This window comes from Silene latifolia, chromosome 10 (genome assembly GCF_048544455.1).
Source record: "Silene latifolia isolate original U9 population chromosome 10, ASM4854445v1, whole genome shotgun sequence".
NCBI classification, from domain to species: Eukaryota; Viridiplantae; Streptophyta; class Magnoliopsida; order Caryophyllales; family Caryophyllaceae; genus Silene; species Silene latifolia.
Genome location: NC_133535.1, coordinates 43,531,565 through 43,557,312, shown reverse-complemented (window position 1 = coordinate 43,557,312; position 25,748 = coordinate 43,531,565). Strand labels below are relative to the sequence as shown.

At 41.1% G+C, this 25,748-nt stretch overlaps 1 protein-coding gene across 1 annotated transcript in view; it reads right to left on the bottom strand.

The window, feature by feature from the left end:
• Positions 1–12,803, bottom strand: part of LOC141607517 (uncharacterized) — a 55,948-nt gene extending 43,145 nt beyond the window's left edge. Inside the window, exons 1-4 of the mRNA XM_074426874.1 lie at positions 12,623–12,803; positions 12,194–12,385; positions 11,715–11,783; positions 11,111–11,195 (exon numbers count right to left, since the gene is read on the bottom strand). Coding sequence (XP_074282975.1) covers positions 11,111–11,195; positions 11,715–11,783; positions 12,194–12,385; positions 12,623–12,803 — 527 coding nt within the window. The remainder of the gene's footprint in view (positions 1–11,110; positions 11,196–11,714; positions 11,784–12,193; positions 12,386–12,622) is intronic.
• Between the last annotated feature and the right edge of the window lie 12,945 nt (positions 12,804–25,748).

The window sequence follows — 25,748 nt, the reverse complement described above, 5'->3', positions numbered from 1 at the left end:
CAGCGATACTGACCGACCTCTTCATCTTCCATGAGCTTGAATCACCGTTTGCGACAGTAGGAGGAATGTAGTTCCAATCTATGTAGGTTCGAACTTTCTTCGTTCTCGCTCCTCTGTTGTCTTCATTAGCATCCTTGCTGCCACTTTGATTGATAATGGCCACACCATGTCCTTTGACAGTCCCATCCTCGCTTTCATCTGTACCTGCAGTAAGGACAACAGACGAACTTGCCTCCTTCTTGCTCTCAATCTGAGGCGGAGGGTTAACAATGACAGCAATATTCTCCAAATTTTCATCTGGAGCGTCAACAATAGGGACAATAGAAGAAAGAGCATTGCAAGGTTGAACTTGCATGGGAGCTCTCCGGAACTTGGACCGATGAAAATCGGCTCCTCATCCCCTACCCGAAATGTCAAAGTCTTCCCACTGACGTCTATCACTGCACGGGCAGTGGATAGAAATGGTCTCCCTAAAATAATAGGGGTGTGTGCATCTTCGGGGATATCTAAGATAACAAAATCGACGGGAATAAAGAACTTCCCGATCTGGACAGGTACGTCTTCTACTATACCTAATGGCCGTGATAGACTACGGTCGGCCATCTGGACAGTCATGTTGGTGCAACTCAGTTTTGTCAAACCAAGTCTCTTAGCCAAAGACAAAGGTAGGACACTTACGCTAGCGCCTAGGTCGCATAACGCATTATCAATCAACTGCATACCGATGTGACACGGAATCGAAAAACTACCAGGGTCTGATTGCTTAGGGGGTAACTTATTTTGAAATAGGGCTGACCCCACTTCAGTCAAAGCTACAGTCTCACTATCATTAATAGTCCTCTTACGTGCTAAAATTTCTTTCATAAATCTTAAATAAGAGGGTACCTTAGTCAGCAATTCAGTGAACGGCACGGAAACTTCCAAATTCTTCAAAAGTTCAACAAATTTGCCAAACTGTTGATTAACTTTGGTATTCTGCAGCCGCCTCGGGAAGGGAACCGTGATAGGTATCTCGAGTCCCTTGTTTCTCGCTTCCAAAGTGTCTTCTGGTGCAAGTTCGGTATCCTTTGGACGCCTCTTGCCTCTCGAACGAGGTCTTTCCGGTGATTTCTCGCTTAAACGAGCACTAGCCGGCTCTCGAATAAGCTTCCCGTCATCAATATCACTCGATCGAACAATGTGCTCACTCGATCGAGCATTTTCTTCATCAACTTCAGTCGATCGAGTAACATTACCACTCGATCGACCATCCTCAATTTCCTGTTCACTCGATCGAGCAGAGCAACCACTCGATCGAGGGCTTTCCTCGCCATTTTCACTCGATCGAACACCAGCTTTCAGTCGATCGAGCAATTCCTTTGTCGTGAGCCCTTTTTTCTTGGCAGAACACTGTTCATCATCAGTTGCAGCTATCTTCGGGTCTGATTTCTTCACTTCTGGTCCCTCGTAAGAAAGACCGCTTCTCAATTCGATCAGGTTTACCGTCTCATGTGGGTTCTTCTCATTTTGAGTCGGTAATTGACCCGGCTTCCTCGAGGATTGATTTGCAGCAAGTTGGGCAACTTGAGTCTCAAGTGCCTTATGTGACGCGATTTCTTTGTTGAGTTTATTGATCATTCAAATTTGCAATTGCTTCGATATGGCTTGCACCATAGACTTCAGTTCACTCATTTCACTCACCCCACTAGAGGATGATGCACCTTGGTTAGGAGGGTTGAAGGATGGAGGCTTCTGATAGCCTTGTTGCTTCTGGTGTGGAGGAATGTATGGTTCTTTGCGTTGGAGGAGCCGTGGGGTTGAGCACGTTCGATTGCTCCACCTCAAATTGGGATGGATATTCGGCTCGTAGTAAATGTTGTTCGCCTGTAATGTTGAAAGGCGGCGCATTGCTCAAAAGGACTGGGACAATGATCGAGACATGTCCCTCTCCTCCGCATCTCCTACGAGACGAAAGGACCGTCATCACAAAGATTAACCTGGTACATGCCCCCCTTAGAAACCCCTCCTAGCTCATACTTGTCAAACCTTGCAGTGAGGGCTTCAAGTGCCGCGACAGAAGTAGATTCGGCAGCTCTTCTTTGGTTTCCTCTCGAGTTCCCATATTCAGCTTTATGGGTGGCCAGATCATCAATGATCTTCCACCCCTTGGTAGCTCCCAAATTTTCAGCAAAACGGCCATTGGCAGCAGCATCTAAAACGGCCCTGTGATCATCATATAAACCATTATAAAAATGGTTGCACAAGCTCCATTTTTCGATCCCATGGTGCGGTATGGTGCGCACTAGCTTCTTGAATCGAACCCATGCCTCGTGGAAGGTCTCGTCAGGCCCTTGTTTAAAGCTCGTTATCTGAGCTCTAATGGCAATAGTCTTTGAAGCGGAGAAATACTTCTTGTAAAACGCCAAAGCTAGCGAATTCCAGTCAGTTATTCCCTCAGCTGCCCGGTCCAAATCCCTATACCACTCCCTTGCAGCATCGCGGAGTGAGAAAATGAACATGGTTTCTTTCACTTGGTCAGGAGTCACGCCAGTTGGTGGAGACATGGAACTGCAATAATCAATGAATATTTCCATGTGCTTGGCTGCATCTTCATTTGTAGCTCCCCCAAATAGATTCCTCTCGACCAAATTTATAAGGGACGGCTTTGGCTCAAATTTCCTTGCCTCCCCTGGTAACGTGAATCCCTTGTAGAGATTCGCTGCTTGTAGAGGTTGAGTGACTAGCAATGGTCGCTTCTTCGGCCATCTCGGGAATGTCTGGAAAAGTGACGGTTTCAAGCGATGAGGTAGAAAGCTGGAGAAGACGGTGGGTTGTCCTCGAACAGTTCGTTCTCGTAGTAATTGGAACGAGAACTGGACTCTTCCTCTAACTGTTGATCTTGGAACAATCTCCTCTTTACGTGCAGAGATCTTTCAATCTCGGGATCGAATGGTAGTAGTGGACCACCTTGCGACCTGCGCATAAGAGGAAACTACAACAAAAATGAGAATAGTCCAAGGAACTGGTGTCCCTTAGACCGAAAAAGGATTAAAACGAAACAACTAATAAATTGAACAATTGCCTCCCCGGCAACGGCGCCAAAATTTGACACGGCTATCGCAACCCTATCAAAGATAAAACCTAACGGTCTCAACTAAAATGTAGCGAGAGGCAATGAGTATCGAATCCACGGGGAGGAAATGTAATTATAGCTGTCTATTCTAATCCTATGGTAACAATTGGGGGTTGTTTAAATTTTGATTTCTAAACTACGAGAATTAAAGCGGTAAATTACGATATAACTATCAAGAAGAGAGGGACATGTCGGGATTTCGGTTCACTACGGTAGTCCAACAACTTAGCAGTAAATGACTCAGACGAACTAATGTGAGACGGATGTTAGAAGGTCCTTTCGGTCCACTTCCTACCCTAAAATACCACTAACTTAACTTTGGTCCTCATTAGGGTAGTCTACTGTTTATAGCAGGCCTATTTAGTCCAATCTTTCGATCCAGGATTAATTGTAGCCAGATTAATGGGTGACATAGAAGCGTGCACTCAACTAGGTCGGGAATTACAGTTAAATTGCTATAGTGACAGGGTCTCTTAATCAATTCGTCCAATTCATTCACTACGTCGTCATTTTTCTACCGCAGATCCCCTAATCCCAACATGAAAGGGGTTTAGCTACTCATGTTCGTAATTAATCTAACAGCAGATAAATTTCCAGCAGAGAACATAATGAATAAATGACAAAACGTAATAATGAAGATTAGGGCAAGGAGAAATGATAACATAAACGAGAAATTAAAACAACAAGTAATTCTTATTAATAAAGAGAAGGGAGGAATTACAATCCAAGCAAATTCCGGCGTAAAGAACACGAAATCCAATGAAGCAATCCCGAAAATAAGAGTAGCAGTAGAAAGTAAAAACAACGTAGCAAAAGTAGCAGTAGTTTTCTAATGTCAAAGCTTAGATAGATTAACCTAATTAACTTAGGTTTAAATAGAAAAGAACTAAGGTTTGCGGAAATAAACAACACACGGACTAATTAAAAGCCCATGCCCGTGAAAACCTCTCGATCGAGTGGATTAAACCTCTCGATCGAGTGGATTAAACCACTCGATCGACCATCATCTCAGCAGAAGTCCCTCGATCGACCAGCTTCTTACTCGATCGAGGACTTGGTCATGTGCAGCTTACTCGATCGAGGAAAGGATAGCTCGATCGAGCATCAGGGAGTCTAGAAACCACTCGATCGACCAACAAACAACTCGATCGAGTACTCTTATCTTCAATTCAGCTCACGCCTTCACCCAAGTGCCTCGTAATGCGTGCCATAACGCTTCCAAGTGCGGTACTCTACTCTGGGACAACTCCGTCTCCTCTAAATGCATGCAAAAAGGACAAAAAGGGATATGGTTCCACCACTTTCGCGATCATTCCTACAAAAAGGACAAAATACACCAAAGTAGCCAATTCGGGGCAAAATACCATAAAAATAGTATAGAAATGCATAGAAATACGTGCTGAAATAGGCCAAAAAAACTATATATTAGGCACGTATCAGGTCGCATTTGGACTCCTACGTACTTACGGTTTTGAACTTGAGCAAGCATCTCGAGAACTTCCTCTTTGGTGGGTTTATACCCTAGTCCCAGTGGTATCCTTTTTTAGTTGCCTTCCTTGTATGGTGCGAAGGTGTTTCTTCGGGTAGGGTTTAAAGGCATTCCAGGGAAGTATCCCTGGGATTTGAGTATGTGGTTGACCACCAAGTTGGAGTAGGGATCGTAATATAAGGGTGCCAATTCACTTTCTATGACGCTTATGCTTTGGAAGCCCCGAAGCTCATATACTGGATCCACAAGGACTTGATTGTTCGACTTCTTTTCGATTATTGCCTTGATGGGTGACGAAGTGATCGTCACCACTTTGCCATTTAGTGGGATTTTGATCTTTTGATGAAGGGTGGAGGTTACCGCTTTGGAAGCGTGAATCCAAGGCCTTCCTAGAAGTATGTTGAAGGAAGCTTCAATGTCCACTATTTGGAAGTTAACCTTTCGCTCAATCGGCCCTGTGGCTATGGTTAGGTTAACGAGTCCTACTACCTTTCGTCGTGTACCATCATATGCGCGAACACCTTGATTGGTAGGGGTCCAATCCGACTCTTTCATGCCTAGTTTGTATGCTGTTTTGAGGGGTATGACGTTGACCGCGAAGCCATCATCTACCAAGGTCATTGGCACATTCTTCTTTAGACAAATGACAGTGATGTAAAGAGCCAAGTTGTGACTAGCGCCAAAAGGTGGAAAATCTTCGTCTGAGAAAGTAATAGGATTACTTAGCTTTGGTGATTCTTGGAAGACCAAGTTGACTACATCTTCGGGTGTGGAGTTATGTGCTACATTTAGTTTGGCCAAAGCTTGCAGTAAAGCTTGGCGATGTGGGAATGAGCTTGCTACTAGTTGCGGTGAAAGATCGGCCTTTGTCTTTCGTAATTGCTTGAGCAAGTGATCAGTGGAGTCATCTTCGTTATCATTTGGTGTGACAACGTTGGTTGGACCATTTTGAGTAGTATTTTGATATGGACGGCCCAAACGAGTTAGGTGGTCTACATCTTGGTCTTCACCATTTTGGACTATTTCTTTGACTAGGGAGTTTTCAATGAGATACTCGTCCTCATCATCATAGGCCCAAACTCCATTGATTGTAGCTAGTTCTCTCATTCTCATGATCTCGTCTTCTAGTCGTGTGATTTGGTCGACTAGTTTATCAACCACAGCGACTATTTCTTGCATAGTGGCATTTTGAGAGAATATTAATGGTGCATGCTCCTTAGGTGTCGCGTTTGGGTCATGTAATGTTGTCACCACATTTTTCAATTCCCAAACTTGCCTATCCACACTCCTTGCCCATGTGATGAAGTCGGAAATGGTAGGGGAGATGGTAGAGTAGAACCCTTCATTCTCGATCGCGTGGATTTCATCTTCAATTGGAGAAATAAGGTGTGAACAATCTAAGGTAGATTCTTCACTTGTGATCACTAGAATCCCAAGAGGGTTCTGAGTGTTGTTGGGTTTACCTCCCGGCGGTATTGGTAGTCGACCATCTTCAATCATATCTTGAAGCACATTTTTCAATTTGTAGCATTTTTCTGTGTCATGCCCCTTGCCCCTATGGTATTCACAGTATGAGTTCTCATCCCAGAACTTGGATTTCTTTTCAGGTGGGGTACTTTTCTTGGATGGCTCAAGAAGGTTAACTTCATCGGTCTTTCTAGTGGAGCCGTATGAACGACTTGTTGAGCCTTGATATCCTCGACCTACCGTTTTGGACAAGAGCCCTTTACGGATGTCATCTTCAATCCTTGTTCCTAGTACGGTTAAGTCCTTGAAAGTTTTGATGTTTTGGTATCTCAAATGATTGGCATAGATGGGTTTGAGATTGTCCACAAACTTCTCCACAAGGGTAGCCTCATCCGGGCGTTCAACTAGTTGGGTACTAGTCTTTCTCCACCTACTTAGGAAGTCGGTGAATCCTTCTTTGTCATTTTGGGTAAGAACCTCTAGAGTGCGCATGTTAACTTGGATCTCGGCATTATCCGCATATTGCTTAGAAAACTCGATTGCGGCATCTTCCCAAGTGGCGATCTTCTTGTGTTCTAAAGAGTAGAACCATTGCTTTGGGATGGTGTCAAGAGATGAAGAAAATATCCTTAAGAACATCTCGGGTTTGATGCCTTTGATAGACATGTAATCCTTGAAGGCACGGATGTGGTTCAAAGGGTTTTCGTGCAATTTAGGGATATCCGTCATATTGAAGTTAGTTGGCAATTTGGAATTGACGGCCTCATACTTGCGATTATTCTCCCTATAAATGTCATCTCCTTTAAGGTACATCAATTGCTCCTCTAAGTATTGGAGTCTTTTCTCGGCTACAGTTATTCCCATGGGAGGATTTTCGTCCTTGGATTCACTCGCGAAGTCACCTACTATTTCACTTTCTTGAGGAGGCAACCTCCCCTCTACGGCGTAGATCCAGCTCTCGATGGTGTCAAGGCGATCATACACTTAGTCTTGAGTAACTTGGATTTGAGCTAGTGCGGCTAGGATTCGATCATTACCATCTTGAAGTTGATTGAAGTTCACGTCGCTTTCCGGCATCTTGAAAACTGGATGAGAGATGACGACGAATAAAAACATGATCGACCATTCTAACACACTTGCTAAGAGAAGAAATGTTGTGACTCTTGAAGTGGGTGTGTGCCACTTGTGTTGAGTGAGCTTTGAAGAAAAGACAAAGTTTTGAAAATGTGTATCCTAGTCAACTATAGTGTAGTTGTAGGAGTGGACTCGAAGTGAGGTTTTGAAATGGGCTTGGGCCCGAAATTTGACTCGATAAACAGACAGAATTTTGACTGGGTTTTGCATTAATCAATGGCCTTTTCGAAATTTTCATTTAAAAAAGGATTTTAAATTTTACAAAAATTGTCATGGTTTCGTTTAGAAATGGTGATCACGTAAGGTACAAACATTCATACAAGCATTATAACGGGATGCTGAGTGCATTTAAAAGGGTTTTGGTTTAAAGGGTGGGTTGCCATACCGAACGATCAAACCCGAAGTCTGTGGAGAGGCTCGTACCGAACAAGAGTAAGGCCGATTCCTAGTCCATTTCCTTAAGTAGTGAAAGTCCTTTATACAAACAAGAGTAAGCATCATGGTATGGATGACGTCAATCGCTATCCATCCTTAGGCCCAAATAATAATTAGGACCGTTTAGATGGGACGATTGGTCGAATGGGTTGGGTTGGGCCAAGGAAGGCCGAATGAAACGGTCTAGGAAGACCAAGTTATGAAAAACCGACAATTGTCTTGTACAAACTATTCCCTAACCTTGTTCAAGTTTCACCCTTGGCTACACGTAAGTGTATTATCCCCAGCGGAGTTGCCAAGCTGTGGACAATGGGGCCCACGGGGGCGCTTGGGAGAGAGAACAAGCGTTTGCATTTTGTGGAGTCGCCACCAATTTTTATGGGAAATTGGAACCGATCGAATACCTCGTGTCATGTCAAGACACAAAGTAGAGACATTAACACTAAGCAATCGTTACCCTTAGCATTCTATGTCTAGAATGACTCTCGTGGATGCCAATGAACACGGATGTTCACAGAGATCCGGAGTAAGGGGTGAGGGTACGTATTAGGAAGCTCTTTTGATCGAACACCTAATCCCGCCCGCCTCGATAGCGGTCTCTACTAATGATTAAGGACATCATCTATACTCGATATATCGTCGATTATATGCATGCAATGCAACATCCAAGTTTTAATCCTAGCATGTGAAGATTAGACTAAGTCGGTGAACACGCAATTTAGCATACAATTGGGTCAAAGTAGGATTTAATGCTCAATTACACGTGAAAACATACAAATGATACAAGATACAATGACAAATATAATAAATAAAATTACAATAATTATATCGGGTTCAATGATCTATGTCGAAAACACCTTTAAAACGGACAGTTTGAGAAAAAGAATAAAAGAAAGAATTAACGAACAGATCAGTGGGTGATAATACGATTAATAGTTAATTATACGCAAACTAATTAAACTAGGTCAAGCAACAACGGAGTTCAGAGACAGAACTCAACCTGGAACAGGCGCAGCAGGACTGCGCCCTTTGGAAGAGGCGCAGCAAATGCTGCGTCTGTTCCAAGAGTGAGTTATGGCTGTGAAGCCGGAACTGCAAATCGTTAATATTAATTGGTGATTTTAATGGATTTATTAACATATTTACTTGGATGGAAGTGATTAACACGTTATTTATATGTGATTGATGGTCATAAAAGCAATAAACATGGATGAGACGGAATTAAGACGGATTATTTACATGAATGAACGATTGATTAGCGACATGGGTGAACTAAATAGGTTAGACACAACGAATTAATGACAAATTAATGACGAATATGACAAAAGACATATGAAAGTATATCAAAGGTCGAATTCCAGAAATCCGATATGAACAAAACGAATTCCTACAACCCGGATTAAGTTTAATGACGAAAACCCGCAAATATGAGATTATAAGGGATTTAGGCCGGATTTAATGATGAATTACACGTGCTAATGAATGATGAATAATATACGTGTGAGGTTAATATGCTATTGTACCAAAGAATCAAACGAAAACAAACAAGGTTAATGAATCACAGAGGACGAAGGAAGAAGAAATGAAGCAGGAACTGCGGCAGCCTCACGAAGAGGCGCAGCAGGAACTGTGCTCCTTCGAAGAGGCGCAGCAGTTGTTGCGTCCTTTCTCGACGGTTTGTCTTCTGGAAATCCGTAAAAAGGGTTTTAAACACGGTTTTTAGAAATCGGTTTTAACAAGGTGTTTTCGACATGAACCTTACATTAATGATGATACAAAAAGTAAATAACAATGAATAAAAGAGAGATTATACACCCTCAGACTTACATGTTTGATGAAACGAGATGAACTAAGTTATTGATTAGTGATGCTCGACTCGAATGCAGACGAAAGTGCCCTCGTAAGAGGAAAACGATTAGATTAATTAAACGATTAGATTAATTAAGTTGATTATGGTGGAGTTGGTCAAATTGGTCAGTCATGCAAACGAGGCTGGTACTCAGAAGGATCCGAGCTTACGTGGTCGAATGTTCAAGCACGTAGACGCCAAAAAGTAAGAACAGAGGTCTAGAATGCAAAGGGAGAAGAGAAGGGCGGACACTCGCGTGAGAAATATGAGGAGCGAAGGCTCCTATTTATACTAATCACGTGAAGGAATAGGGTTTTCGGAGAAACTTTGGAAGTGAATCCCGGAAAGATATGAAAAAGATACGAGAAATACGCAGAAAAGGACCTGGGAAGAGGCGCAACAGTCAATGCGTCTCTTGGAAGAGGCGCAGCAGTCACTGCGTCTCTTGGAAGAGGCGCAGCACCTGCTGCGTCTGTTCCCAAGTGGTTTCCTCCTGCGGAAGAAAGATTTCCGTGTTTAAGTTATGGAAGGACGGAATAATTTGGTTTTCCTTAATATTTTGTATGAATATTACGGGAAATTGTTTACCAAAGAATAAAAGATTGTGAAATATTTATAAAACATGGAATAGAAATATCCGGAACATTCTGACTCGGGATTTAGCGGCTGTCAGAAAATGAAGACGGTTTTAGGCCCGGACTCCAAATGTACTCTAATTACTGTCAAAACGACCGTATCGGCACGTAGATGACAACTAAGAGGTAGACATTAGTGTTTGAGCAATCACTTGACGATATACTTACGAACTGTCACAAATCGTTCCGCGTACCAAACATGCGGCCCAATCATCACCGGGTGGTTTGCGGGAGGTGCAGAAATGAGGTATCTACACAAGTCATCAGGTAACACCATCACGGGTCTCATGGCATGACACATCTTGCGACTCAAAGCATCGACAACCACGTTTCCCTTACCCTCATGATACTGCAGCTCAACCTTGTAGTCGCTAAACAGCTCCAACCAACGTCTCTGTCTCATGTTAAGATCTCTCTGAGTGAAGATATACTTCAAACTCTTATGATGTTTATAAATGTTGCAAGATACTCCATATAAGTAGTGTCGCCAAAGCTTAAGTGCAAACACCACTGCTGCTAACTCAAGATCGTGAGTCGGATGGTTCGTCTCGTGAACTTTCAACTGACGGGAAGCATAAGCCACAACTTTACCCTTCTGCATCAAGACACAACCTAACCCAAACTTTGACGCATCGCAGAAAACATCGAACTCAACGCCCTCTTCTGGTAGAGTCAACACAAGAGCGGTAGTCAACCTTTTCTTCAGCTCCTGAAAGGCAGCTTCACAAGCTTCTGTCTAAATGAACTTGGATTCTTTCTTCATTAACTGAGTCATCGGTCTCGCGATCTTAGAGAAGTTATGAACAAACCGACGATAGTACCCAGCTAGTCCAAGGAAACTCCGAATTTCGTTCACATTCTTTGGACTTTCCCACTCAACCACAGCTCGGCTGTTCGACGGATCAACCATAACTCCATCGCCAGATATCACATGACCCAAGAAGGTAACTTCCTTTGACCAAAACTCGCACTTTGAGAACATAGCATACCACTTCTGCTTATGCAGAGTCTCCAATATAACATGCAGATGACGCTCATGCTCAGCCTCGTCTCTTGAGTAAATCAGTATGTCGTCTATGAACACCACGACACACTTATCCAAATACTCGCTGAAAGTGCGGTTCATCTGATCCATGAAAATGGTAGGTGCATTCGTCAACCCAAACGGTATCACCACGAACTCATAGTGGCCATACCTCGAACGAAAAGCAGTCTTAGGAATATCCTCTTTCCTAACTGGAATCTGATGGTAACCTGACCTCAGATCGATCTTAGAGAACACACTCGCACCACGTAGCTGATCAAGAAAATCCTCGATCCTTGACAAAGGATACATATTCTTGATAGTAACCTTATTCAGCTCGCGATAGTCGATGCACAACCGCATACTACCATCCTTCTTCTTGACGAACAAAACTGGTGCACCCCACGGCAAAGCACTCGGTCGGATAAAACCCTTATCGATCATCTCCTCAAGTTGTTTCTTAAGTTCCTGTAACTCAGCTGGTGCCATACGATATGGAGCTTTCGAAATGAGACCAATTACAGGCAACAACTCAATCGAGAACTCTACATCTCGCTCAGGAGGAATACCAGGTAGATCCTCAGGGAAGACATCGGGAAAATCCTTAACCACAGGGATATCCTCTAATTTAGGATCAACTGAAACACCCTGAACACTGCACAGATAGATCTGATGACCGTAGGTGTAACCCTAACGCCCTGATAAGAAACCCTCGAACCTGTAGGACTCTTAAGCAAGATCTTCTGATCACGACACAGGAACCTAGAGTCATAGCGAGATAACCAATCCATACCCAAAATCACATCAAACTCTCCGAGCTTGTTTTGGACGAGATCGGCAGGAAGGATCGCCCCTACAATACTGACAGGTACGTCCTTGAAAAGAACGGAGCAAGAAACAATCTCACCCGTAGGAAGGGATATAGAGGTATGAACGGATGATGAGGAAGAGAGTCCAGCACGGGCGGAAAATGATTCGAATACGAAAGACATCGACGCACCCGTATCAAAAAGAACAAAAGCAAATAAAGAGTTAATGAGAAAGGTACCCGTAACCACATCTGGATTAGCATCTGCTTCAGCACGACTCATAACGAACACTCGCCCAGTCTTAGGAGCATCAGCCTTCGGCGCACTAGTCTTCGGAGCATCACTCTTTGGCTTTTGAGGACAGTCAACAGCTTTGTGACCCGGTGACTTGCAGAGATAACATGTAAGAACATTACCGTCACAGTCCTTACCTTGATGGTAAGCATTTCCACACCTGAAGCAAGACCAATCCCTCTTAGCTTGACCCTGAACACGCGGAGAAGACGAATGAGCCTCGAACTTCTGCTTCTTCTGGGGAGCACTGGGAGTAACATAAGGCCTCTTCACGAACTTACTCTTCGCACTCTCCTCAGCCTCGGTAGCAAGAACTGAATCATAGATGCTAAGAGCACGATCATAAGCCTGCTGGAAAGAAGTTGAAGGAATACCAGACATAGCAGTTCGGACTTTAGGAGCTATATTCTTCTCATAGCGACGAGTCCTTAAAACCTCGTCCATAGCCACAGAAGTAACGAAACACAACAGCTTCACGAACTTATTGGTGTACTCCTCAATGGTTATAGAACCTTGCTGTAGACGAAGGAACTCCTTCTCCTTCTGCCAGCGCATCTCCTCGGGCTAAAACCTCTTCTTCAGCGCCTCACAGAAAACAGCCCAACCATAACCTGGTTGAACTTCCAAACCAGCTCTAGCAAGAGCCCACCAGTTGTCGGCCTCGTCCTTCAGATAATAGGTGGCGATATCCACCTTCTGATCCTCAGGACAACCAGTAGCAAGGAACAGCTTCTCGATCTCTCGAATCCAAGCCTCCAAAGCAGTAGGATCATTCACACCATCATAAGTGGGAGGACGGTGACGAGCAAAGCGATCGAACACAGTCTGCTGTGGATGGTTGGTGTTGTTGTTATTGTTGTTGTTGTTGTTGTTGTTGTTGTTGTTGGTGGTGGTGTTGGTGTTGTTGTTGTTTTTGTTGTTGTTGAGGTGATTAGTGAAACCTTCGGCCATAGATGCCAAAGCGGCCTCAAGTCTCCTAATGCGATCTGCATCAGACTCACCATTTTCGTTGCGCACCATCTGTAAGAACGAAATATCGTTATAAGTGGTAGAACCTAAGTATTACTCCAAACAACTACTCATACACTCGACAAACATAAGAAAACCAACAAATCCTATTGGTTTCTACCCCGTTTACTCTCACTCGTTTAACTAGGTCATTTATTTTAGTCATCAACTAAGCGAGAGTTGGGAGCGTGTTCTCTCTGATACCAAGTGTAACAACCCGGATTATAAAACAAAGGAAAAACTTATATAAAGCAAATATCAGAGTACGATACTGATAAAGGGGTCAAGGTGGTGGAAACACTTGACCAATCCGGTTCGCTACTAAACCAAAATAACTAATACATTATTCAAAGGGTTCTTAAAACTTAAAAGCAAACTCCTATTTTATTATTAAGCTCACTTCGCACATTCCCCAAGCAAGCATCAACCAGTCAGCAACAAGCGTTCAACCTGAACAACCTGAGAAGGGGGGGTCGACAATTAGTCGGGAGTAACTAGATGCTCTCCCAGTCATGTTTACAACAATTGAATATAACCAACAATTATTAACAATTGAAATGCAAAACAGGTAAACATTTGCCTCCATCGGTGTGCACCGTATAACAACTGCCTCTGAACTGACCGAGCGTATAACATTTGCCTCCATCGGTGTGCACCGTATAACAACTGCATCCAAGGTACTATGTATAGCGTATAACCACTGCCTATATGTCTAAGACTTGGCTAGACTCTCGGTGAATTAACTGTACACAGAACGACACTCGGGGAATAGATCGTATAACAACTACCTCCATTACCCCCCCCCCCCCTCCGACCATAGACCATACACCAGACCCCGAAGGGTTACATTAGTTCATTCCGTTCGGTATATAACTAATACCTCACGTCATCTATACAACCAGCCCACAAACAATGCACAGTATAACTGACCATACATACATGTGAATAACATCACTATCAAATCATAAGATAATATAACTGACTATCCTACAATAAACGATATATGCAAACATAGCATTACATGATGAAACTGAACGCCACATAACATGTAAAACAAGTATCAACCATTCAATGTTATAGTACTTCAACTATAACTTTTAACATTAACCATTCAATGTTATAGTAACCCTAACCATAACATGAACTCTAGATGCGAGGTTATAGTAACCTCGACTATAACTTCAACATATACGACTTGAAGTTATACTTTTCTCAACTATAACCTTGACACGAAACTTAAAGTTATACTAGTTCTAACCATAACCTTGAGCCATAAATCTCAGGGTATGTTAGTTTCAGCTATAACCTTAACTCGTATCCAATGTTATATTAGATTCAGCTATAACCTGGATTCATATGTCCAAGTTTATACTCATTTCAGCCATAACTAGAGTAACTACTCAAAGTTGTATTAACTTTAGCTATAACACTTGAATCATCATCAAGGTTATACTAGATTTAGCTATAACTTTGGAAAAAACTCTTGGCCGCCTATCATGCCGCCACTAGGGTTTGATTCGTAAACTCTAATTGTGCTCATGACACCCATAATAAATATGTAAACAATATACGGGATATAATTAAAACATTAAACCATATACAAAACATGCGAAAACATAATTAACATGATAATAAATAATCAAACACGCACCCATTTCACAAATTAATTATTAAATCATGTAAATTACATCAATTGACATAAATACAATTAAAGGAAAACACCTAGTTACCTTATTAAGCAAATAACCCTAAAGATCGTCTTCAACGATATAAACGTCCTCTCCAGGAGCAACTTCCACGCCTTCATAAAAAATCATCCACGTGCCAAAGATAACGAATCTAATAAATATACTAACTATATATATATATAAACTATAAAAACTATAAAGACTACACAAAAAGATAAAAACTTACGAAGAAGATAGAAAAATCCAAGAAGTAGGATCGATCTATGCACGAAATATGATGAAGAACGAAGAAGAAAGGAAGAATTGCACGAGACCCTAGGTGAGGGACGCGGCACAAGGGAGGAAGAGAGGAGATAAATTAGGTTTAGGGTTTTGAGAATTATGAGAAAACAAAAGTAAGGGTTTGGTTTCCCTTCTTATTTATAGAGAAGCTAATGGGTTTATTTCAAGATTAGGCCCAAAACTTACCCATCTACACCAAGAATCACGTGAGACCCAAGGAAAAAGCGGGTCTTCACCGTTTTCGAGCCCAAAAGACAAGAGACGGATATTTTCCCGGAAAATAAAATATGAAATACGGGGAATATAAAATTAAAGAATTATATTACGAAAATTAGGGGTGTTACAGGTTTGATGAGTCTACTCGGAAGGAAGTATGATTATAGAGTGGACTGAGTATAACCTATACTAGACTTAGTGGATTTGTTATCATGGCCGTCATATAAGGGTCGCCTTAAAACTGTCATAAATTGAGATCTAGACATGGTATTTATATTATTACAGTTGGAGGTGATATTTTGTTCTCATACGATTTCAACGGCAGGTCACACGCCCAAAATGACCAAGAAACGAATGAGATATGACTATTTTATGAAAACTGGTCATTGCTGAGAACTGTGTTGCACTCGACTGAGTGAAGGTCACTCGACCGAGTGAGTGACACTCGACCGAGTGAGTGACACTCGACTGAGTGAGTGACACTTGACCGAGGAGTTACCACTCAATCGAGTGGTGCTGAATCAGAACACGGGATAAGGAAATCTTATCCCCTTATCCTCATTCATTCTATCTTCTTCCTTCTCACTCCAAATGTTCTCCCTTCTCTCTAAAACCCTCACAAACACTCTTACATGGGATTCAAGCTTACTTTCATGGATTATTCATCCATTTCCTTCCTCTCTCAACATTTGTAAGTTAAGATCTATCCTTCTTTAATTAGTTTAAATCCTAACTTTTGAGGGTTTTGTGTTGGGTAATTAATTAGTAATTAGTATATGTAATATGGGTAATTAGTGGGTAGTAATAAGGGGTTTTGTAGTTTATAATAGTGTAGGATGTTTTTATAATAGTATTACATGATTTGTATAGGATTAAGACGGTCTTGCGAGACGGAATCATGTGGGATTCGAGTTGCTTGTGAAGAATGCTAAAAGCTAGGTTTATCCTACTCGGTTTCAATATTTTTGTGTGGATATATGTGTGTCTTGCATCATCATTTTTATGTATAAGTCGATTAGGATAACATGTTGGTATCTGAGAAAGTTTTATCCATGATATGTTGTGTTGCATTTTCCATGTATGGTAATTGTTGTGTTGTGTTGGATATCATTGATGGTGTTACTTGGTTATTGAGGAGACGTAAGAAGGTTGGGAGACCGTCTTACGCTTGAGTCGCCTCTTGGAGCTTCCACTCCGAGAGGGATGTGCACATTAATGGCTTGAGTTACGGAGGGACTCGTGTGGTTAAGACACGACGTCTGGCAGGGGATCCGGTTGGCTTCCGGACCCGGTACGTCTGGGCGTGTCCTGGTACCTATTTGTGGTTGTTGGTATGTCTGGGCTTGTCCCGATACTAGTGTGGTTGACGGTATGTCTGGGCCTGTCCCGGTACCGTGGTTGTTGTAGGTACGTCTAGGCGTGTCCCGGTACCGGAGTGGTTGTTGTTTGATAACATCTCATTCATGTTTTAGTCATGTTGCATACTCACACACGTTGAGTTGTGTCACACTGTATTTATTTATTGAAACTGACGTTTTTGTGTCTGTGTAATTGTCACCTATTTTCGGGGTGGCATGTGTCGATCTATATGATATTTCCGATCATATGGGGGAGCAGGTTGAGTACGGGTTTGCTTGTTTACATGATCGGGATTTGGGCCGCACCTTGGACTCAGAGTCGAGTAGCATAGCATAGATGAGATTGATGGTAATCGACTTGTAATTTGTATAGTTCACCTTATTTATTTGTTTATATTTATGTAATCACTAAACTTGTTATTTATTTAATGAAATTTCTTAATTGTAATTCCGATTTCACTGCCTCGGGAAACCGAGATGGTAGCATCTCCTAATTACCTTGGCCGGGTAAGAAGGGGGTGTTACAGCAGGTCTCTCAGATGATACAAAATGAACTGTCCTCCCTTCCTCAAGTAAGATTTTAACGTAGTTGTAGAAATAAGTTTTACGTTAGGCTTGACAACAAATCCCTTATAAGACACTCTTACTCCCTTCGGTCCCTTCAAGGTGACTTTCTTTTTGTGACAATTAATAAAGGATTTATATTTTCCCAACCAATCCATCCCTAAGATCACCTCAAAACCTCCCAAAGCCAATTCAATTAAGTTAGAAGGAAAAATGACCTCCTTATTCTTAATTGGTACTTCTTTATAGACTCGACTACAAGGTATCGACTCTTCTGAAGGTATAGTTACAACATCTTTAACAACGTCAAGCAAGTCTAATTCTAAGGCTTTAGCATGTTCACTTAATATAAAGGAATGGGTTACCCCCGAGTCAAACAAAATAAAGGTTGGTTTAGAATTAACAAGGAATGTACCCGTGACAACGTGAGCATCATCCTCAGCTACTTCCTTCCCCATCATAAACAACTTCCCACTACTCTTAGCTCCTCCCTGACTTGCTGATGCTGACCCATTATGTTGACCTCCATTCATTATCTTCTGAAAAGTTCCACCTCACGTGCTTTGATTATTGTTGTAACGGTTCTGATTAGAATAGTTGTTGTTGCTCCTGTGATAGCTTCCACCTCCATACCTATGATTATAGTTCCCATAGCTCTGCATAGGAGTGCGAAATCCTCCACTCTGGTTCACATTAGTATATCCCCTTCCTTGGCCACCCAGAACAACTCTACAATCAACAACTTTATTACCCAGCTTCCTACACCTGAAACAACTAACTCCGTTACCACCCACCGGTCCGGTTCGACCGTAGCTTCCACGGCCCACTCCTCTATTCGGTGCACTATTCGAGAAATATGAACGGAATTGATTTGCATTTTGCTTCTTGCTCCCAGCACTCTCACTTGTAGACTAGGTCTTTCTTTTCTCACCATTTTCTCTCTTTTCCTCTTTTAGCATATCGACAATTTTTTCACCGTGCCTAGCTCTTTGATAAATCTCATCCATATTTCCTGGCTCACCAGCTGCAAGCCTCTTCTTGATATTAGTTGTCAAACCTTTCTCAAATCTTAGTGATAGCATCTCCGGGGTAAAGTTGAGATCAGCCACTTATTCAGCTAATTCCATGAACCTGTTGTGATAAGCTTCTACTGTCATAACATCTGTCATCTGGAATTAGTCAAACTCTGCCCTCATCATGCTTCTAATATGCTCAGTTACAAAGTTAGCCATTAGGATCTTCTTGAAACCCTTCCACTTCACATAATCATTCCCATTATTTGAAGCAGCTTCCCTTATAGCCTCTTTGTTACGAGTCCACCACAAACCATCTTTCCCTCTTAAATAGAATGCAGCTTGGTCTACCTGTAGCTCCTCCAGACAACCCACCAACTCAAAGATTTTATCAAACTTCTGACACCATTCTCCCAAAAGAGATGGCTCGCCCAACCCATCATATTTCGTTGGGTTATGCCTCGAAATTGTAGAACTCATCTTTAATGGATCCACAGCTGACCCTTTTGCCTTTAGTGCAGCAGTTAAGGCCTCATTTGTAACAATCAGACGATCTACCTCCTCCTGGGACATGGTAGTGGGTACGGATTTCTTTGGAGGCATGATTCTATAAAAACAACATAAAACACATAAGCTTCTACTTAAGAAATATGGCATAAGGTGAAAATTAGGTATCCCTGCAAACAAAAGAACGTGTGATGGACTGGCTGGCCACTAGCCAGCCCACCACGGTGATCCCCGACCGCGGCCTCCATGGCACTAAATGCCTCACGGCCACCCTGAGACCATGCCCTCACAATTACAAACACCGTTCACAATTTATAAATCGCAACATACTTTACCAATTATTGCTATCTATCATAGTTTAGGGTCACAAAATCCGCATTACCTAGACATATTAATTCTACTACACATATCACACCAAAATCCAAGCATATGAAACTTTCAATTAAGATCACTAGCATTTGCATTCTCAAGTATATAAACCAATTGATAATCCAATTCACCATACAATTCATAAAATCACTCAATTGCAAAACAACTCCCAATATACTCCCATATCACACGGTCTTAGGCCATTCATACCATCACACAATACTTACCTCACTCTGCATCCTGCAACAAAGTTAGCAATATTCATCTTAAGGCAAACAATTGACCCTTAAGAATTAATACAATTTCATTTTAATTACCCTACTCTTAAATTTTCTCTCAAGGTAACCGGTTCATTTTAATTACCCTACTCCAAGAGGGATGTGCACATTAATGGCTTAGGGGGATCCTAACAGTTTCTACCCGGAGTTCATTTTATTAGACACATACTATATTCATTGTTGTTCATTGGTTTTAGGCCTAATAAGTGTATGCTCTAATACCACTTTGTAACACCCCCGTTTATCCAAGAGCCTTAACTAGACATTTCTAGATAAAAGAAGCTGTTACCATCTCGGATTGCCCGAGGTAGTGAATAAAAAAGTAAAACAAACCATAGTACTTTAAATAAATAAATGTTTAACGACTTTATTACAATTTATTTAACCAAATAACTGAATAGAAATTATTAAATACATTATCGCAGCGGAAATAAAATAAGTGAAGTATCTAAATAACTGTCTAAGTGAGCTAAACTCCTATACGGTCTATTGTCATCCACCTCATGTCCCAAGCTCCCAGTCAACTATTCTCTAGTACCTGTCAGTCAATCTGCTCCCCAATAATTGGTTCATCACAGGTGTTTACAGAATACACTGTCAACCAAACGGTTGAGTAGGAATATCTAAACAACATGAATACAACCACAATAATAATAATAACAATCAAGATATGCAAATGTTTAACAACCAATTCACATCTCCGAGACACCCCTTCATCCCGCCAATGTAACACCCCCTTCTTACCCGGCCGAGGTAATTGGGAGATGTTACCTTCTCGGTTTCCCGAGGTGGTGAATCAGAGATACAATAAAGAAAAATTTATTATAAATGACAAGTTTAGTGATTAAAAATCATTAACTAATGAATAAAATACAACTCAGGGCTACTATAGTCATCTAACTAGCTAAACTCGTCTTGTGACTCATCAAGCTCGTCCCGTCTCCCGCGTACTATCCAAGCAATCTGTACCTAACCTACTCCCCATATGACCAAAGGATATCATATGGATCAACACGGGCCACCCCAAAAGAGACATGTGACAATTACACAGAAACACAAACGTCAATTTCAATAAGCCAATAAAGTGCGACACGACTCAAGTGTGTGAATATGCAATATGACTACTAATATGAATAAACCACTATCAAACAACCACCACCACGGTATCGGAACACGCCTACTGACAACCACACTGGTACCGGGATACGCCCAGACATACCGATAATCACAAACAGGTACCGGGACACGTCCAGACGTACCGGGCCCGGAAGCCAACCGGATCCCCTGCCAGACGTCGTGTCTCAACCACACGAGTCCCTTTGTAACTCAAGCCATTAATGTGCACCTCCCTCTTGGAGTGGTAAGCTCAAGGAGGCTTAAGCATAACACGGTCTCCCAACCGTCTTTCGTCTCCAAATCAACAACAACAACAACAACAACAACAACAACAACAACAACAACAACAACAACAACAACAACAACAACAACAACAACAACAACAACAACAACAACAACAACAACAACAACAACAACAACAACAACAACAACAACAACAACAACAACAACAACAACAACAACAACAACAACAACAACAACAACAACAACAACAACAACAACAACAACAACAACAACAACAACAACAACAACAACAACAACAACAACAACAACAACAACAACAACAACAACAACAACAACAACAACAACAACAACAACAACAACAACAACAACAACAACAACAACAACAACAACAACAACAACAACAACAACAACAACAACAACAACAACAACAACAACAACAACAACAACAACAACAACAACAACAACAACAACAACAACGAAGAGTCTATTGATCTAAAATACTCAAGAGGGAGGGGGGTGAATTGAGGATTTAAAACTTTTGAAAGCTTTTTCGATTATGCGTATGTAATTGATTATTTAAAGTTTATTGATTAAACTTTAACTAATCAACTAGTAAATGTAAAACGAAATAAACAAACGAAGATGAGCTGGTGTTTGGATGGGTCATACTAGGGCTGGTGTTTCCCTGGAAGATGAGCTGACCTTTCCTCCCAAAGGAGTTAGGGACTGGCAGAAAGATTGGTTTGATGTGTCCCTTACTACCTCTGTACATCAGCTCTGGACTGAACGCAATGCAAGAATTTTTCAAGGCCATTCCCATACTGTTATTGGGCTTGTGAGAAGGATCAAATTTTTTGTCATTGTCAGAATGCTAATGTGGAAGCATCACTCTTAGTATAGGCTTCTAGAGGAGACTTTGTGTAATTAAGGGTGTATAGTTTGTTTTCTTTCCTCTAGTGGATAGCTTTTGCAAAAATACAATGTAATTTCTTTCTCTTTGAAATGAAATGATAATTTTTTTGCAAAAAAAAAAACAAACGAAGGAACGAAAGAACGAGGAGACACACGGTTTTTGAAGTGGTTCAGTTTCACAAGTCGAAACCTACGTCCACTATTCTCGATTAATAAATTTAGTAACATTCTACGGATTACAAATTTACTAACCCAACTCGTACAACTAACTCTAGCTGTAACTCAATGAGTACCGTTAAATACTCGAGTGACTAACTTACGCAAATAAGAAAGCACTAATGATTCTTGCAAAGGTTCACGTTAATGAACAAGTAAGAATTCAATTAAGCACTATTTGTTGGGGCTGGTGTCCTCTACAGTTAGTGCGATGACATATAAATCTCTAAAAGGATCAAAGGGTATACTTTTGTATTATTATCAGTTGGTCCACGTTTATCAATAACGGTTGGCTTGCTAGATAAGTTTGACGTTATTGTCATACTGATGGCGGTGATCAACTGGTCCCTAAAAGTCACACCTATAGGATACGTTTGAGAGATGTGTGATATGAAAATACTGTCATGTTGATGCCTAATATGACTAAGCAGTTAGTCGGAGTTATTGACTAATAATTAGTCAAACGCGATGTTGAGATAATTATTTAATACGGATTAAATAATAATGGCTAAGGTGAATTAAGCAGTTAATTCGTAAATTGAATATAAACGATTATATTTAATTAATGTATATTGAATTAATTAATTATACAATATTGTCATTGTCGGACATGTATTAATATGTCGACTAATTCATGTTACTAGTCGATATTTTATTATCCGATAACGAGTGACGATTTATAATTAAAACCCGTCATATACATTTAGCGATTCGAGTCGGACCACGAGTTAAATAAGGAGAAAGTGGAAAGCCCACTCCCTCCCCTGGCAAACCCACGTCCGAACCAAAGAGAACAAAAGAAGAGTCTTTCTCTCCTTTTGACCTAATCATCTCATTTGAAAGAAAATTAGGGTTTTGGAGCATTTTTCTCTGAAAATCCTAGATCTCTCATCAAAACTTCACAAAAGGCTCTCTCAATATTGCAAGGCAATTAGAGAGCAATTTCTAGCACAAGGGGCATAGTCTCAGACGATCTTGGGTGCAACGATTAGGAGGAAATCTATATTGATTTCTGTTCTTAGGCCGAATTCACAAAGGACCCGAGGTTGATTCTTGTTCTTTTATCGTTTTCTCTTGTTTTTCGTTTATGACCATTAATCACATGTTAAAATTACGTTATAGTCCTAAAATTTAAGGGAATTTTACGGATATTTCCCTACAAGTGGTATCAGAGCGAGGCCACGTAAATTTTTCATTGTGATTTTCATAAAACGATTTGAATCGATAATGTTTGCCTTGAAAACCGTGCGGCTGAACTGTTTTTTATACACGGCTGTTTTGTTTTTTTTGCATTGAAAACCGTGCCATACGGCTCACGGCTGATCAGACGATAGCCTCGTTTTGCTTTCGTTTTGTTTTTGCATATTGTATATTTAATTCTATACGGATTAGGTTTAAATTGCAATTGTTTTTTTGTCAAATCGATTTTGTTTGGTTTGTTGATGCTCACGGTTTGAGCTGCCGAAATAAAAAAAAAATTTCATGTTTTGCTCTCGGTCAAGCCGTGAATAGAAGAAAAAAATAATTTTTTTTCCTGTTTTTATTTTTTTTCGGCCTTGATATGTACATAATACGGATTTTGTGCACTCGCTTGATAGTGAAACGGTTCACTCACGTACCATTTAGTTATTTTAAAGCAATTTAAAGTAACGGATTATCATGAATTAAAATTAAGTTGATAGAAGCGGTTTTGTCACATAATTTTAATTGTTAAAAGGTGGTTTGGATGAATTTAACATAATTACGGAATTATGTCACGAATAAATTTTTGTTTTAGTTGATGCATTTTTATTTATCGTTACTTTTGAATGCCATGTATATTTTTTTTTACGTATTTAATTTTACAAACGGTTGTAACTTAGTGTGGCCTTAGTAGAACGTGTTACCGTAATGATGGAACACGGTCTTGGTTGTATTTTGAGATCTCGCATCTCCGTTTTGTTTTTTTTTTCCTTGTAATTACAGTTTTAATTTAGAATGTAAATAGGTTTATATTTTTGTAAATTTTAAATTGTAATTTTGAGAAGACCAAAGATGGAGATCGGATGCTCACTCCCGCTGCATGGATCAAGATGGAACATCAAGACAAGCTTCTCGGGTCCAACGGTGGATTCCAAAGTTGTATTATGTTTATCTTGCTAGGATAGGCCACACTAGGACCTTTATTTACGTTTTGCATTCTTTTATTTTTTTTATCGTAACGATTATTTGCATCATATTCCGCCTAAAACCAAACCACCTAATAATTGCATGAAAACTGACTCATATAGAGGTTACGCGTTAGTTTTCTATGATATACAGATATCACACGTTTTTACTTAAGCCATCACCTAAGTTAATTCATGCACGTAATGCTAGATTTCCGTTCACTTAAAATGAATTAAAACTAAGTTGATGGGATCTTCCTCGTATAACCAAAAATTGAGAATAGTCTTTATAGGTCAAACTCCAATGAATCCCTTCTTCGTCGGTAGGCATAATATGACCCCTTCTACGTCGGGTAAGTTGGAACTGATTGACCTATTTTATCTCAACACTATGGTCACTCGTACGATCCTGTGATTATGGTGGACTATAGATAGGATTTACGGAAATCTATCGACCAAGAGTTCTAACGGTAGAACTAGCTAAACAGTTGGCTTATAAATTTACGGAAATTGAGTCTTGGGATCACTTGTACAATTCTTGAGGTAGATCGATTATACAAGTGCAATGAGTCTACGTGTTAAAATGTATTTTTAAATAGACTTAAATCACCTCGATGAGTTGCTTATTTCGTTTTGTTTTTCTTTCTTTTTCAGTGTAGAACACGATCATTTAAACTGCTAATAACAAAATGGCTGGCCGTATGAACGACCCAATGCCAAGTGCCACATTGGACCGTGAGTCCTGGCTTCGGATCTTCATGAATCAGATGAATCAGTCAACTCGACTGAAGAACGATGGATCAAACTTCGCGGACTGGGAGGCGGCATTACGGAATGCTGCCATTGCTGACGGGAAGCTCAAATATCTGATAGAGCCCATCCCGCCAAACCCAGGCCCCACGGCTGGAGCTAACGAGATCGCCACGTATAGCGATTTCGTCATGGAAGCGGGTGCGATAAAGAACGTACTCATTTTTGCAATGGAATCCAATTTACAGAAACGCTTCATAGCCCAAGGTGCAAACAAGATTTTCACCACGCTCACTAAGGAATTCTCGAAAGCACCGAGAATCGTGATCTATGAGCATACCTGTCGCTTCTTTGAGGCGAAACTCCAGAAGGGCCAACCGGTTAGCCCACACATTCTCAGCATGATTGAGAATGTTGAAAAACTGGAGGCCCTTGATTGTAAGATCAGTGAGAACATCGTGATTGACCGCATGCTTCATTCACTCCACGATGGTTTTGCGCTCTTTAGAGCCAATTACTATATGAATGATTTGAAGAAGAGTCCTCATGCACTACACTCCCTTCTCGTATAGACCGAGAAGGACATGAAGTTTAGTGGGAGCCTGAAACAGGATGTTCTCGTTGTGTCAAACAAGGGCAAGGGTAAGGGCAAAGCTCGGGCGGACCTAGCGAAGAGGCAAGCCGAAGTTTAAGAAGTCGGGATCAGGTAAGAGTGGGCCTGGTGAGTCGAGCACCTCACTAGGCGCGACAAAGAGCAAGACCGGTAACATGGAATGCCACCATTTCCACAAGACTGGGCATTGGAGGCGTACATGTCCTGTATACCATGAGGA